General features: G+C 36.1%; 1 protein-coding gene across 3 annotated transcripts in view; it reads left to right on the top strand.

Annotated features, from left to right (window-relative positions):
* Window positions 1–5,099: 5,099 nt before the first annotated feature.
* Window positions 5,100–15,674, top strand: part of LOC128984276 (1,5-anhydro-D-fructose reductase-like) — a 47,119-nt gene continuing 36,544 nt past the window's right edge. Inside the window, exons 1-4 of one of the 3 annotated variants that reach the window (XM_054403588.1) lie at window positions 5,100–5,171; window positions 9,679–9,846; window positions 14,650–14,850; window positions 15,239–15,483. In XM_054403588.1, coding sequence (XP_054259563.1) covers window positions 5,127–5,171; window positions 9,679–9,846; window positions 14,650–14,850; window positions 15,239–15,483 — 659 coding nt within the window. In that variant the 5' untranslated portion in view covers window positions 5,100–5,126. Of the gene's footprint in view, window positions 5,172–5,294; window positions 5,546–9,678; window positions 9,847–14,649; window positions 14,851–15,238; window positions 15,484–15,674 lie in introns of those variants that run through there. The other 2 variants (XM_054403596.1, XM_054403582.1) reach the window with 2 other exon arrangements.

A 15,674-nucleotide genomic window follows, 5' to 3' on the forward strand; every position in this document is an offset into this window, starting at 1 on the left:
CGCAGTACGCACTGTGCAATGTGCAGACGACAATAAGTGTTTGATGTATCGAAAATTTGATTTCATTTTAAAGCATGTAGCACTGCCGTTTGTCCTGTATCACCACGGCCGCCTTTAACTCGGCCGCGGCCTTCAAAGTGACAACGTCGCAAGTGGTGTTGTAACAGCTGTTTTGTTTGGAAGCAGCTAATAGTATTTGTGTATTTACGAAAGATTGGTTACTGGACTATGACACGGCCGCCTTTAACTCCAGGCCGCGGCCTTCGAACTGGCAACGTCGCAAGTGGTGTTGTAACAGCTGTTTATTTTGGCACCAGCTAATGGTAATTGTGTATTAACGAAAGCTTGGTTACTGGACTTTGACAATATTGACTCCACTTTAAAAGTACAAAAATTAATTTTCTATTTAAATATTGTTTTGTTTTCAAGCCTATATGTTTTATTTTCAATCTTTCAATAAATTTATGTTCAAAAATTTTAATTTTAATGAAAAAAACGCGAAATAATGAGCTGGTGTCACCTGTATGCCATGTTATCTTATGGGACGTCTGGCGCTAGACAACACCACTTGCGACGTTGCCAATTCTACCAGGCCGCGGCCTGTAGTTAGAGGTGAAATGAAATGAAAAATCATTTATTTATACAGGCAAAGTTAGGGCCACATGGCCCTTTCTTACACTTAACCTGTACTTTAAAACATAATATAAATATTTTAACATAATCAGCTTATACAATAAAACAAAACAGAAATCATAGAGGTGGCCGTGACTATGACAATATTGACTCAGCTTAAAAGTTACAGATATATATTTTTAATTCATACTAGTGCACCTGTTGCTCGAATTCGTGCAATTGCAAAGTATTACAGGTATTATTTCAAAACGAATAACAGCATAGCAGTCTCTAGTAATTAGGCCGCGGCGAGCGAAATCTGGCAACGTCGCATCCGAGGCATAGTCCAGCGGGCTCCCGCCATTAGTTTGCACTGCTAAACGGCACATCACAGGTGATTAACCTGTTTGTTTTACACAATTAGGGACACTATGGTATCTGTAGTGACAGTGTATTATGCCTCATAAGTGTGTCGTGCCGGAGTGCAATAGTAACCACCCAAAATCATTAAAAACTAAGGGGTATATACAATTATTTCACTTCCCTCTAGAGGGTCCCCTTTCTGGGGTCCAGGTCATGCGATAATCGTATCTCATCATACGCATTCGAAATCGCTGTAGCCTGGGTGAGAGCTTGTCCAAATTTTGTATTTTGAAAATTGAGACAAGCGGTTTGTGGTCGGTCTCAATTGTGTACATTTTACCCATTAGGAAACATTTCAAACGGTCACTTGCCCATGTGCACGCAAGCGCTTCTCTCTCAATGTTACTGTAGTTTTCTTCAGCAGGCGTTAGAGTCCGAGATATATATGCCACAGGTTTCTTGTTTTCTCCTTCAACTTGAAGTAAAACCGCTCCAAGACCTTTTTTTGAAGCATCACAAGAAAGAATCGAGGGTTTTTGCGGATCGTAAACAGTCAAACATGGCTCTGATGATAAATCTGTTTTACTGTACTGTGTTTTACTGTTTTACCAATCTGTTTTACTGTGACAAACGCTTTTTCTTGAGCTGGTCCCCAAAAGAAATCGTTTTTAGTCTTTAACAAGCTCGTAATTGGCTCCAAAATCTCACTGCGGTTCGGAATAAATTTTGCCAGAAAAGTGATCATGCCCATGAATCTTTGTACTTCATTAGCATTTCTTGGAGCTGGTAAGTCCACAATCGCTTGTACCTTGCTTGGATCAGGCTTGATTGGATCAGGGTCTTTTCTAGTATTCGTGGTTTTTTCCTTCCACCATGACATTACACAACTATGTGGTAGGTTTATTTATGCCATTGATTATTGAAATGAAGAAAAAATCTATAACCATAAGTTGTTAAAATTATGTTATTGATATATTTTAATGTTAACAGTAGGGCAATTACAATGTAGGGCATAGTTCTTTGTACAAATTTTGTGCTATTTATTTAAAAAATTCAATCTACTTAACAAGTGTTTGGATTAGGCAGTATGGACGTGTGGCACATCTTCCCGTTGTGAAGCACGGGCACAACAGCTAGTTCCGTTTATTCACTGATTGTAAATAAATTATAACGTAGGCCTAAAGATATAATTGAAAGTTGGTAGGAAGATCATTACTCTAAACAGGTCACCATTTGTTTTCCCCATTTGTAAGACCCTTTCAAATGTCGGGTTTTCACCATGATAATAATTTGTATTACCTATCAATCTTTCTTCCGAAAATAAACTAAAATTTCCAGAAATGCTATTTAAGAGTTACAATAACTTTCTCTAAATTAACTGAATCAACGTACAATATATTTAATGCTACAGAATATAAATCCAACCGATTTACGACAAGAGTGCATGGTGGCGGGTTGTCGAGGTGGCACGTTGTCGCCTATGAGCGAGGTGGCGCTTTGACGGCACCGAACACTGAGCGTACACGTCAACTCGCCACCTCGTAAAAGAGTGGTGGCGGGTTGACGGGGTGGTGCGTTGTCACCTACGTGCGAGGTGGCGGGTTGCCGACATAGAACATGGAGCTTCACGGCAACCCGCCACCGCTGATAAAAACTGGTGTTGGCGGGTTGACGTGGTGGCATGTTGTCGTTGTGGCTCATTGACGTCAGTGTGTACGACAACCCCCCACCTCGGAAAATTGTGCGGGTTGGGTTGTCGTGGTGGCCTGTTGTCGAGGTGGCGGGTTGACCTGTGTACGTACACGTCAACGAGGAAATGCCTGCCTAGATAAATGTTTTTTCTAACATCCCCAAAGATGATGTATTTTGTTGTATTGAACCGTTCCATTTTTCAGATCATAATGCCATTCTTTTCAGAATAGTTAATGATATCATACATGAGCATTCCGCTACCCCCTAAAACAGACTCTGTATTCGGTCTTTTTTCCGAGTTTCCTTCTTCTTCCTCATTTACTGCTGAAGTCAAAAGCCCAACTTCAGGAGATTTGTGACATACGTCATTTCCTCTGATTACGTCACAATTTGTAATATAATATTATCACGTGGGAACTGGCTAATCGCTCCATGCAAATTAATTACAGAATCCATTTTATTTGTTAAAACAGCGTTTTCTGCTTGCAGCTTAATGATCGAGGACATTATATCCCTTACGTTAATAGTGAGATCCAATATGTAGTCAAAGGCGAGTTTGCGTTCCCTGAGCTTAACGAGCTTAACTTCAAATATATGAGTCACAAAACCACTTCACGTCGTCCCCTAGGGCCTGGATTTTCTTATAACATTCAGATGAGAGTTTAATACATCTAGCGTGGTACCACTTATCACAAAAGGCGTCACACAACACGCCATTACGAACCGGAAGTAAAAAAAAAACAAAAATAAACCACATATATTAATTGGGGCTTGAAATTTCGCACGGTTTCTAATTTTAGGTTTTAAACTTAGGCATATTCTGAAAAGTGCCATATTTTATCCCCTCCTTTTTTTTATGACCACTACACATGCAGTGGACACAAATCAATTTTTGTCGTCCTACATTTTCGACATATCTAGCAGGATTGTCAGCATTGGTTCCCTGGATAACCGAAATATTCTAGTAATTTCAGCCACCTACCCCTGAAAAATATATTAAGCAAGAATGGGTAAGAGTTCGTTAACCACTTCTATAGGAGGGATTTGAAAGCTTACACTGGCCTTAGGATTAAAACCAAAGAATAAATCTTAAATATTTTCTCATTCAAATATTTTCCCCTTTCCCAAATTGACCCCCTCTCCCATACTTTTTCTTAGGAGCACTGGAGCACAAAACATGAGCAATGGACTACATTACTGTAAACATAGGAGATACTTGACATCCAGCAGTATTGTTATGTAGCTCGAACTCTCGTTGTCAATCAAGGCACCCAGTAGGAAGTGTTGGATTAAATAAAGAGTTTGAAACGATTACAGAAAAACTATGGTTTATTACATAAAAGAAATTTAGATGCCAATTACTACACTTTTAAGTATTACACTTTATACTACACTGTACAGCTAATGTTACCATTTAGATACTTTTACATAACTTTTAATAGGTAGTTAAATAATAGTACCGGAAGTCCATCACGAGCGCGAAGGGAGAGAGAGACGCACAAGGGTTACGATAATTTATTCTCGGCACATGATGGAGAACGACTGAGAGAGTTGCATGGGCTCCACTCGGCAAGGCGAAAGTAGAGGGGGAAAGATTGTTCACTGTACAGTGCTGTGCTCTATCAAAAACTCTGAACATCATTGTGGCGTGTTTCCTGAACAACAACTGCGCAGCAGTGATACAAACCGCATGCGTTGCACGTATGTGTCACGGCTGCGAGCTCTGAATCACATACACTTCTCAACTGAATTACGATTTATAATATCATTCTACGTCACAAAAATGAATCCATAGGAAACCTGTATTTCCTAATACCTTGATATATGTTACTAATAGAGTTATTTGAGTATCCTGTATTATTACTGATAAAAAAAAGTTAAGTTAATGCCAGTGGCCAAAATTGGGGGCTGGCGGCGCTTGAGCCGTCACAGTTAGCCTGAGGCCATTATACACAAAATGTTAGAGGAATGTGGTATGTCTCAATTGCAATCACCCCAATTAAGAGACCTTTTTAAGACTTAAAACTTTGCAGGATTGTTAGTTTTGTAAAATGGCATTTCCATGGTTTCCTACAGTACTTAGACATATTAAGATCCTAAACTACGCTGTGATAAGCGATTAACCTTTATGGAGCCTGGGTACTGAACCAGAGGGCAGTATATACCATATAAGTTAGGCCTCTACTACCTTTTAGTGACAGATGTAATGTAATTGGGTTATTAAAAAAAGGTACTTCCTAGATCCAGTGGTGGTTCTAGGACCTAGTCAAGGGGGTGTGTTTCCACCACCCAAGAAAAAATGGGATCCTGGGAAAATTTGGTATTTTTAAATCCGTTTGGTGACTTTCTAAAGCCATTTTTAACTGTGTCCAAAAACCTCCGTAACATTTTTAGGATGAAATGTAGTATAAATTTATGTTTCCAGGATCCAACGGAGGGGAGGAACCACCGCTGTCTAGATGTATAAATCAATGCATATTTTACTATATTATAAACATACACAGGTAATATAGCCTATAATAAGAAAATTTATATTATTATTATTTTTTTCTTAAACTGTCAACAGTTTCACCTTTGCTTATCAGGTGATAAGAGATCAAAATTACAAATGTGTATTATTAAAAACTGAAGAATTATGTATTTTTTTTCTAAATTATGAATTGTTTATTTTTGTCAAACCGGTTTCAAAAATTTGATAAGGAATTATAATAAAGATTACATGGATATAGCTTTAATAAATAGATCAAAAGCTATGTCTATAAGTAAAGATTGTAGGGCCAGGCATGCTTTCTAAAAATAACTAACATAACAACGCATGGCTTCCAAATTGCTTTCATCTGGGCATTATATGCCATTATTAGGTCTTGGTACATGGCAGGTAAGATCAAAGTACATGATTCATATTTCACAAATATAGGTAATGATTTTCAAAGGTGATAAAATTGGTGATTTGTTAAAGATTGCAGTATATTTCTGTCTCAGTCTAGCAGTGAATAAAAATAGAATGCAGCCACAATAACAAGCGCTGCTTCTACTCGTTGGTGGTTAGAAAACTGTCATGTTTCGTGGTTTTGTTACATATTGCTGGTAGACAGATTTAATGTACAGTTTAAAAATGTTAGAAAAAACATTATTTTAATAGAAATAAAACAATAGAAAATCAGTGTAACTATATACTTAAATTCAATGGTTAAAAGAGTTTTTAAACTTGCTAATCTATACATAGTAGTTTGACTTTTGTAAGTTAAGTTGTATTGTACTAAAAATATGATTTTATTATACTATGTTATATGATTAAATTTCAAATGGGTATCAAGAAAGACCTGTGTGTCTCCTAGTCTAAAATAATAATATGGAAGTACATTTTGGTAGAAAGAAGACAAAACATTATTTAAAATGCACTTGTATATAGTTGTTGTCTAATTAGAAGGTTTGCTGGTCTGTATAATGTTTAAGGTTTTATTGATCACTGGGTGAGGCTAGAGTGAGGTGGAGAGTTTTTTATACCAATGGTAGTGGCGCTTCACATGCACATAGTGAGGCAGCGAAGGTAGCAAGTTAAGAAGCTAGATTACGGTAGCCCTACTTTTGAATATTCATTAAACCTGATTCCTATTTAACGTGAATTTTAATGAGTTACTTTTAAGGCAGAGACTACGCGTCCGGTAACCAGACGTGCATTAGGCGTCCGACAGTTACTGTCATAACCTAACCTAAACTAACCAAACTTGCTGATAATGAAAAAATCGAATGAAGGTTAAATTCTGTTCATAAAATAAAATTATAAATGCCTCAAATTCTAACAAAAAGAAAAAATGGCATTCTAAGCAAAATCTTTGACAAAAAGTTAGTGTCACCGATGGGATTCGATCTAGATACCTCTTGTAAATCAGCCAAGTACTCTATCCACTACACCAAGATCACCGATGGCTGTTCTTCTTATCATTGTGGTATAATGGGGTTCCGGGCCCCCACAACCCGGTGACGTCACTGCCGGATGCCTAATCCACATTCCGTCACCGGACGTGTATCCTCTGCATACTTTTAATGTTGATAGCTAAGTATGTAGTAAAGAAATTGCCAAATTTTATTAAAATACATCTATAAACAAGATAACTGCAATAGTTTATTTATTCTCTATCAAAATTACATGGGAGTTTTAAATTAAAAATTTTTTTTTATTATCTTCGTAGCCGTTTAGGCATACATTAACGCTTCAATATACAAATCTTTTCCTTTTTTAAGCTCTACAAATAAGTTTGATTTAAGAAATTAAGAAATTTTATGTTTTCAGAGTCAAAAAGGGGAAAACCAATTTTTACCCCATAAACCTCCATCATGCTCGTGACATCAATCATGATCATGCTGGTTTCCGAACTCATTCAAATAAACATAGGTGTGTACAGAATTTCATCAAAATCGGACCGTTTCTGCTCGAGTTATTGCGCTAACCAAAACATAAATTTATACATCAATATGAATTTGAACGGTGGGTATTTTTTTCCTCTGGGGACCTTCAAACGGAAATGTAAATCAGTCCCGAATCTAGGTCTTATCATGAAATCTACGGTAATAGCTTATTTTCTATTCGCTAAAAACTGTTTGCTGAGTAAATTACATAAAATACCCCCGCCGCAGCAAACCTGCAGACTAAGCGAATTTCCATTTGCCTGACTGGATTTGAGTGAAAATTTAAAAACGTACGTTTTCAGGAAAAGCACTTTGCAAATTTGTTTGCCCTTTTTTCAAAACTTTTATTATTTTTTTTATTTTATTAACATTTGAAGTTTCATAAAATGTCCATGGTAACGCAATATCTTTGGTAGTTTTCTTTTTAAAGAGCATCTTTAGTAGAAAAACACAAAATCCTGTCACGACCATAACGGACGTTTAAATGAATATTAAAAATAGTTAATATTATTTTTATAACTATGTTTTGCTATAAACTAATTTACTTTTATGACCATTATACAATAAAAAGGTCACTGAGCTTTTGGTATATTTGGTCTTTCTAGAAAAAAATAGAAAAAACTCAAAAAATAGAAAAAAGCCAATAAAATCTTTTTAAGTTTGTATAACTCAGAAAAAACTTACCTGAGACCCAAAAAATCGTTATGTTTGTATAGAGGTGTGCTTCTTTTGTGTATAAAACATTAAATTATGACGATATTTTAATTTTTGAAATTTTTATGATAGAAATCATAATTGTGATGGTCAGGGACAAGCGATACGGTCGTGAATTGTCTGGAATAATCTAAATCTTTCTAAACAATCCTTCAATTATACTGTTAGGTATCATAAAACTATGTGTTTCAATTGAACTAAACTGTTCAATTTACAATTATATTAAAGTTATTGTCACGACCAAACACACTATAATCCATAAGGCTGGATTGGTCGTGAAAAAAACCGCGATGGTCGTGAAACTTTGGTCGTGAAATTACGTGTTATTTGGCTCTGTTCTGGCGGTAGCCCTGCACCTTATGTTCGAGGATACAAAGTGGACTTCTAGGTTAATATAGCAATTGAAATATCTTATAAACAAAAATTAACACCATGTCTACTTCATCGAATGACTACGTACGGTCATGGACACACCAAAATTACAAAAAACACAATCTTTCCTTTATTAATCTTGTAATTCCTCCTTTCAACTCAAAACGACCGGCACTACAATCCTGACGTACACCCCAAACTAGTCTCTAAAACCAACTGACTCCATCGACGCCAGGCTTGCCACTGTCGTGCTCCAAAGTTGAAAATTTTTCCCAAATGGTCGTGACGCCAAATCGAGGGACAGACTTATTTTGTCATGGTAGTCAGTCTGCAATGACAATAAAATTATAATATGCTCCTTTTTTGTAAGTTTAATAACCATTGATGACATAAAAATATGGCTTTATATATTTCGGCATGAATAATTAGTCTAAAAACAGCGTGAAAGTTGGAAAATGTACCCTAGGGACACGTCATGGTCGTGAATTTCGAGACTTTAAAAATACGAAAAAAATACCTAGAACCTATTTAAAACCAAATAAATGTGTGTCACATGTTGCCCCCGTCCCAAAAAATATTAAAACACATAATAATAAACTACAAATCCAGTATCTACGAAGTAAAAGACCAGGGACATGAAAATGTACGTTTTTAAATTTTCACTCATTTACACTAAAATGTCTCCTTAAAAATATCACATTTACTGTATTTCCTATTTAAATAACATTAGTTTAACGAGTACTTTAGGTTTGCTGCAACAGTGAGGGTAAAAAGGTATTTTTTTGTAAAATGTAATAGTTATTGTGCTAACGGACACACATATATATATATAAATTTGAACGGATGGTGTTTTTGGCCTCTGGGGACCTCAAAACTAAAAAGTAAATCGGTCCCGGGTCCAGGTCTTACCATGAGACCTACGGTAATAGCTTATTCCCTACTATATGGGGAATTCGCTAAAAATAAATTTTAAGTCAGTTTGACCCCCGAGGCTAAAGAAATCAGTGTATAATATCGGAGTGAAGAGGCTAGCTGTCATCGCGGGTATGAGCTCCGCTCCCCGCTCTACTACGTTTTGGCACACCTATGTATATGTATAATTTAAAAACAGCTTAGCCACACTCTAGCCTTGCCAATCCACTAAGTTTTCACCCTTATAGTCAGTAACCAAGCTAAACAAGTGATCTCACATTACGCCTCTTTCACACTATCCGGCGCGTATTGTCCGGATTTGCCGAGTTGTCCGGCGTGGACGCCGTGCGGCGCTGTTTGTCTGACGTAGGTGCTTCCGGCGGTGACTCGCACGCCGGACATCGTGTGAAAAGACTCATCTACTCTCATAGCCCAACGCCGGATCCGTCGGGCGCCGGACCGTGTGAAAGAGGCGTTACAGGCAGCCCCATGTGATGCTGAGTGAGAAGACAGTGTTGGCAGCACTTGAGGCTGGTTACCGTTACATTGACACCGCCTGGCTTAGTCAGTTAACTAAGTTACACAAGTGATCTAACATTACAGGCAGCCCCGGGTGATGCTGAGAAGGCAGTGTTGGCAGCACTTGAGGCTGGTTACCGTCATATCGACACCGCTACAGTTTATAAAAATGAAAAGGAAGTTGGAAATGCCATTCAAAGTTGGTTAAAGTGCGGAGCTGGAAGAAGAGAGGAATTATTTGTCACAACCAAGGTAACTGCAAAAAATATTTTAATATCCTTTTCATAATTTGTGGAAATTTTCCTTTATTGCTAATGACAAGTTATTTTAGTTCTACTGTAAAAAGAGCATTATTCAACATCTCGTAATAGGATTTGATATGTGTTACATCTCTAAATGTCTCCCTTTACTTATTGCTAGAGCTCTCAATCCCGGGATCCCGAATCCCGGTTGATTTTTGATACCTAGAAATCCCGGGATTAGTGTCTTTTAATCCAGGGATTAACGGGATTGCAAAATCTAGGTTTAAATAGATTTTTGGTGAATTTGAGGGGTATTACTTATGGAAAATGAAAAAAATACATCCAATAACACTTAAAACACGAATACTGTTTATTTTTAGGACTATAAATAAATATATGAAATGGTATAAAGATGCGATCTATTTTGATTGGAAAATTTAACTATCATTAAACTCAATAGGCTCAATGTTCATATCATAAGTAAATATATGTTTCATGTTTTTAGACGAATTGGATTTACTTTCTGTAACTGTTATTACATTAGTTAAAAGTTAATTATAGTAAGCCTATAAGTTTTTGGCGTTTTACTTTTGACATTAAACAGAAACAACGTAATTCATGTGGGAAACATAACATGGCAATCGGTAATTATAGTATTATTTTCTTAATAACATTGAAGCCCTAATAATTAACTATAAACAGACCATTATTATTTCATTATTGAGATTGCTTATATTTAGCGTCTATAACTTTTATCTTCGTATTTGGTTATTAGTATGGCGATTACATTTTTACAATCCTAAATTAAGTTTTTCGTACACACGCTACTACATATGCAGATGGTTTATTGTTTTACAGTACCTTACTTGTTTCATTGCTGTCAGTAAACAAAAAAAAAATTATGCTGCTACTCACAATTCTTCCCATTTATTATCTTTTTATCTTTAGTTTCCATATTAGCGTGACATATAGGCTACATGCGAGTGCGGTTGCTCATAATTTTTTTTAATGTATTTATTATATTCTAGAGTGACATATCAACATTTATACACGTAAATAAGAAAGACGGGTGATGAACAATCCGGCAAAATTCCGCAGTGAAACACTGATAAGGCCAGTTTAAAACATTAAAGGACCTAACGAGGGGACTTATCGCTCATTTAAAATGGCTAAAAAGTTAAAATTATAAAATTATACAATCCAGGGATCAATCCAATCCCGGGATTGGATTGAAGGCCCGGTATTGAGACCCCTACTTATTGCCTGTTTATTTTATAACCATTATCACATTGTTGTAATGTTTACTTTGTTACTTTCTCCCCCTATACCAATATCCTATTACATGGAGAAAGTTTTGTTTTTGTAAAAATTTTCGAGTTTTAGTTTTCAGTGGATATATCCATTTTGGGCACCCCTGAACCCGAAATAGTGGTTTTTGAAGTGATGTGTGGGTGCGTTCACAAAGAAAGCTGGTTACAAGTAACATATTTTCAGTGCTTGCTCCAAGCGCTTGGGAATTTTGTTGTGTGTACACAACAAAAGCTTACAATGGTCTTTCATCAAGTGATAAAGAGTTATTTTGGCTTGAAAATTTATTAAAATTCGTAGAAGGAAAGTTGCTGTTCATGCAATTAACCGCAGAAGAGGTAGGTTTGCGGAATACCACCCTCTATTTCCTCAATTGACATTGGACAAAGTGAGGTATTTTTCTTATATGAGAATAGAGTTAACCATGTTTAGTTACATCCTCAAGAAAATCTATTAGCATGTAGTTTGTCCCAAATAGCCCCTCTTCTAAAGACTTGAGATATCAGTTCATCGACATCCATAACTGCACAGTTGTTAGTCACTGACTGTTTCGGTCAACAAGATCTGGAAAACAAGTACAGTACAAAACGTTCTTGGGTGCTTGTCAAAACTTGTAACAAGCGCTTGCTAGCCAGCGCAAGCCTTGCCTGTGAACGCACACGCTTGATACAATGTAGACCTTGTTACGCATATAGGTACTAATTCATGGTATCTCCAGGCATTTTTTCATATTTAGAAATTTTGATTTTTATAGTGATTTTCCTATAAAACCCATATAATAACGGAAAAATTAGATTTTCTCGAAAATGGCCTGAACGATTTTGATAAAAATTTAGCATGTTGTAGTCCTTTAGATTCTAAACAAAATGGTACAAATTCCATTTCCGTAAAAATCAAAATCAAAACCAAATCCCGACTTTTCAAGACCATATTGAAATTGAATACTTATTCCCAGACACGCTGATTACTGTAAAAATTACGGTTCAAAAGTTATTGTAACTTATGTTATTTTCACATAAAAACTCCTTAAAATGACAAAAAATTGGATTTTAAGGAAAAATTCAATTTTTGATTAAAATTAATGTGTTATGGTCCTTACAATCCTAAACAAAATAGTGCAACCCCCCCCCCCCTTTCCTGTAAAAATTACTACCTATTCAAAAGTTTGCAAATTTTGTGATTTTTCCTATAAAATAGCATAGTTACTCCCACCACTTACCCATGTCCATGTAAAGATTGTTGGCAAGCTTATGGGAGAAAATATGTGTCAGATTTCTAAAACCCTTTATTTTTAAATTGTGTTGAATAAAGTTGGTTAATAATTGTACTTTGATAATTACATCTAATTTGTTCTAATAACATACAGAATAATATGGATAAATTATTTAGTAGGACACTGAAATTTACTGCATTCTGATGTCCATGCAATAAATATTGTATTTTTTCTGTACAGCTAAGGTCAGTCCATCCTAATAACATTAAATGTGTTTGAGTTGAGAAATGTCTTAATTTGAGAGACCATCATTGAAAAATGGCTTTTGTAGCTAAATTGCATAAAATTTGTAAATTTGTATTTTAGAAAATATAAAAATAAACTAGTGTACCTGTTGCTCGAATTAGAGCAATTGCTAAGTATTACAGGTGTTTTAAACGAATAACAGACATAATTTCTGATGACTTTAATAGATTCGACTCAAAGATTGTGGAAATACTCAAGATGTACATAACAGATCGATATAATCAACATTTCTTGTAAATAGTGTTTTATACAAATAGCCTTACTCATAGCCGCATTAGGTGGTTCATAATAACGATTATAAATAAAAAAAAAAAAACAATATTTCTATTTCTTCTCCTTGGTAGTGTTGTATGACTTTCCTATGTTTCCATAGTTTGCAAATCGGCTCTTTCAATGATTACTAAGAAATGCAGCACAATGTTAATTCAGTTTTCTTTTAGTGTATTAAATTATCCAGGCTCTCTCGCTTTTTTCCATTGTAATATTTACGCCAACTGAAATTCAAATAGTAAATATTTCATTTCAACCAAGTCAGTAAATGTTCGTAGCAAACTCCTCGTTCCAACCACCACCCCTGGCTTAAGTCTGAGACTTATTTACCAGGCCAATTCCCCGTGAAAATCTTCTTTCTTTTTAGGCTTCAGCCACTTTCAATCCTCGTGCAGACACATTATGTGTCCAAAAGCCTAACAGCACGATTCCCTTCCCCATACCGCCCCGAGCGATAGGTATCATTGAGATTCACTCTATAACCTTTCCTCTCCCCTTCATGGGCATGTTTTCATTCCTTTTCTTTCTTAGTTTTTTTTATTTATTTTTTTTTTTTCATTTAAAAGCCTGTATGTATCCCTGGTTTTTCCTATTTCCCTAGCTACTTTTCTAAACGTCTTAATTGTTTCCTTGTCACTCATCAGGTTTTATTTTCTCATCTCTAGACCTCTCTTATCCAAGACTTATTCCTGTTCTCTCCAATTTGTCTCCTGAAGTGAACAATTTATAAATACGTGACTCGTGGTTTTTATTTCTCCACACCTACATTCTTCCTCTTCCACCAGGTGAAATCTCCACAAATTTGCCTTGAAATTTTTCATGTCCTGTGACAAACTGCGTTTCATAATGGCCCATCTCCCAATCTTGTTCCAGTCTCTTTCTGATGTTAGGTATATATCCGAACGTTTACATTTAAAACGTGAACATAAAACACTCTGCTTCCAACGCACTTGCCACTCATCTAATATCTCCTCTCTTCTCTTTCCGATGTAGTCCTACCTGCCTTCTTGTCTTCCAAAATCAACAGCTTATGCAGCGATTATCCAACAGTCCTAAATTGAATGTGAAATCTTCAGGCGGCTGTTGGAGAGCACACTCATCGATGTATAATTTATACATTGATGAGCACGCTTAAACCCAACACGGAAGGGTACTTGCTGTATTCGGCTGTTAACGACAATAGTATTACTGTATTTGTATTTCGTTCGCGTCTACCAGTTAAGTTTGTCGGCCTCCTCCTATTGGCCGTCCTGGTGTTATAGTCTCCATTATGTCGAACATTTTTTTGGTTACCTGTATGTTTTGATTTTGGGCAAATAAAAACTGGTTTAAAACAGTGAAACATCAATATTTTCAACTAGTCTAATAAATCCACAGTATAACCAGCTGTTTCAAATATTAGTGTCAATTTCAAAGTATTTATTTGCTCAAATGTAAACAAACATTTTCTCCCTAAGAATAACATGGGAACTTTGAAGACCACTGGGGCGGGCGCCCTGATGGAATTCCAAAGCTTTTTGTTTGATGGCAAAACTACATGCTAAGACCTTTCTAACGACACCTTGGACATGGTGATCGGTAGCACCACCGTTTCAAAACAATTATGCCAAAAATATGCCTAGCGTATTAAATATATAGATTTTAGATTGCATTCATATTGTATTGTCTCAATGGCTGTAACATTGCTATATAATTTACATTTCTATTCTGTTCCAGCTCCCACACATTGGTAACAGACCAAATGACGTTAAAATATATTGTACCAAGTCCTTGCAAAGTCTCCAGCTGGAGTATCTGGATCTCTACCTGGTACACATGCCATTCACATTCAAGCCTGATGATACAGGAGAAGCACCAGCTAAACACAATGATGGCACTTTTGTTTTGGAAGAAACTGATCACAAAGAAATATGGAATGTAAGTTAAGTAAATTTGATCATAGTACTTGAACTTGATAAAAAAAGTTATATCTTTACATTACTTAACAGGCCCAGTAGAAGTTTGCCGTTACAGGTCACACAGGACAGGAAGTCAATGTGAACACCAATCAATCATATCCTTGCTAAACAACCCCATTCCATTCGTATGCAGACAGATTTACATGCACTCTCCTACTATTTAATTAACAACACTTGAGTTATTGTGTTGAACATGCATGTTATTAGCTCATGGTCATATAACTGTGCTTGTTACTGTACACGTTTTGAGAATGTAAATATGTTTAAGCACAAAGGTTAAAGATAGTTTACACATAATAATAAAAAAAATGATATAGTTGTAAGGATTTTAAAATGATTGTTGATAGGAGATGGAAAGTCTGGTGAAGAGTGGCCTGGTGCGTTCTATAGGAGTGTCTAATTTCAACAGTAAACAGTTAGAGCGATTGCTGAGCTTTGCCGAGATCCAACCAGCTGTTCTGCAGGTAGAGCTGCACGTCGCACTGCAGCAGCCTGAGCTACAACAGCTGTGTCGCAATAGCTGCGTAACACTCACTGCATACTCCCCTCTCGGCTCACCAGGCTCCAAGGACCATTTTAAGAACAAATATGGGTCAGTTCGTCTATTTGAATAAACTTACTTAGTTTAATTATAAATAATCTCAATAGTTACACAAACTAAAATTCAACAACCTATTCCAAAAACTTCTGAACAATATCCATTATGTCTTGGATTACCAGGAGATGATTGTGCAATAATAAATTCCTATTTTAATATAAACAATGATGGTATCTATATTATTA

This window comes from Macrosteles quadrilineatus, unplaced genomic scaffold (genome assembly GCF_028750875.1).
Source record: "Macrosteles quadrilineatus isolate MER2022 unplaced genomic scaffold, UCM_ALF_1.0 Scaffold_1__1_contigs__length_201487025, whole genome shotgun sequence".
In the NCBI taxonomy this organism is placed as follows: Eukaryota; Metazoa; Arthropoda; class Insecta; order Hemiptera; family Cicadellidae; genus Macrosteles; species Macrosteles quadrilineatus.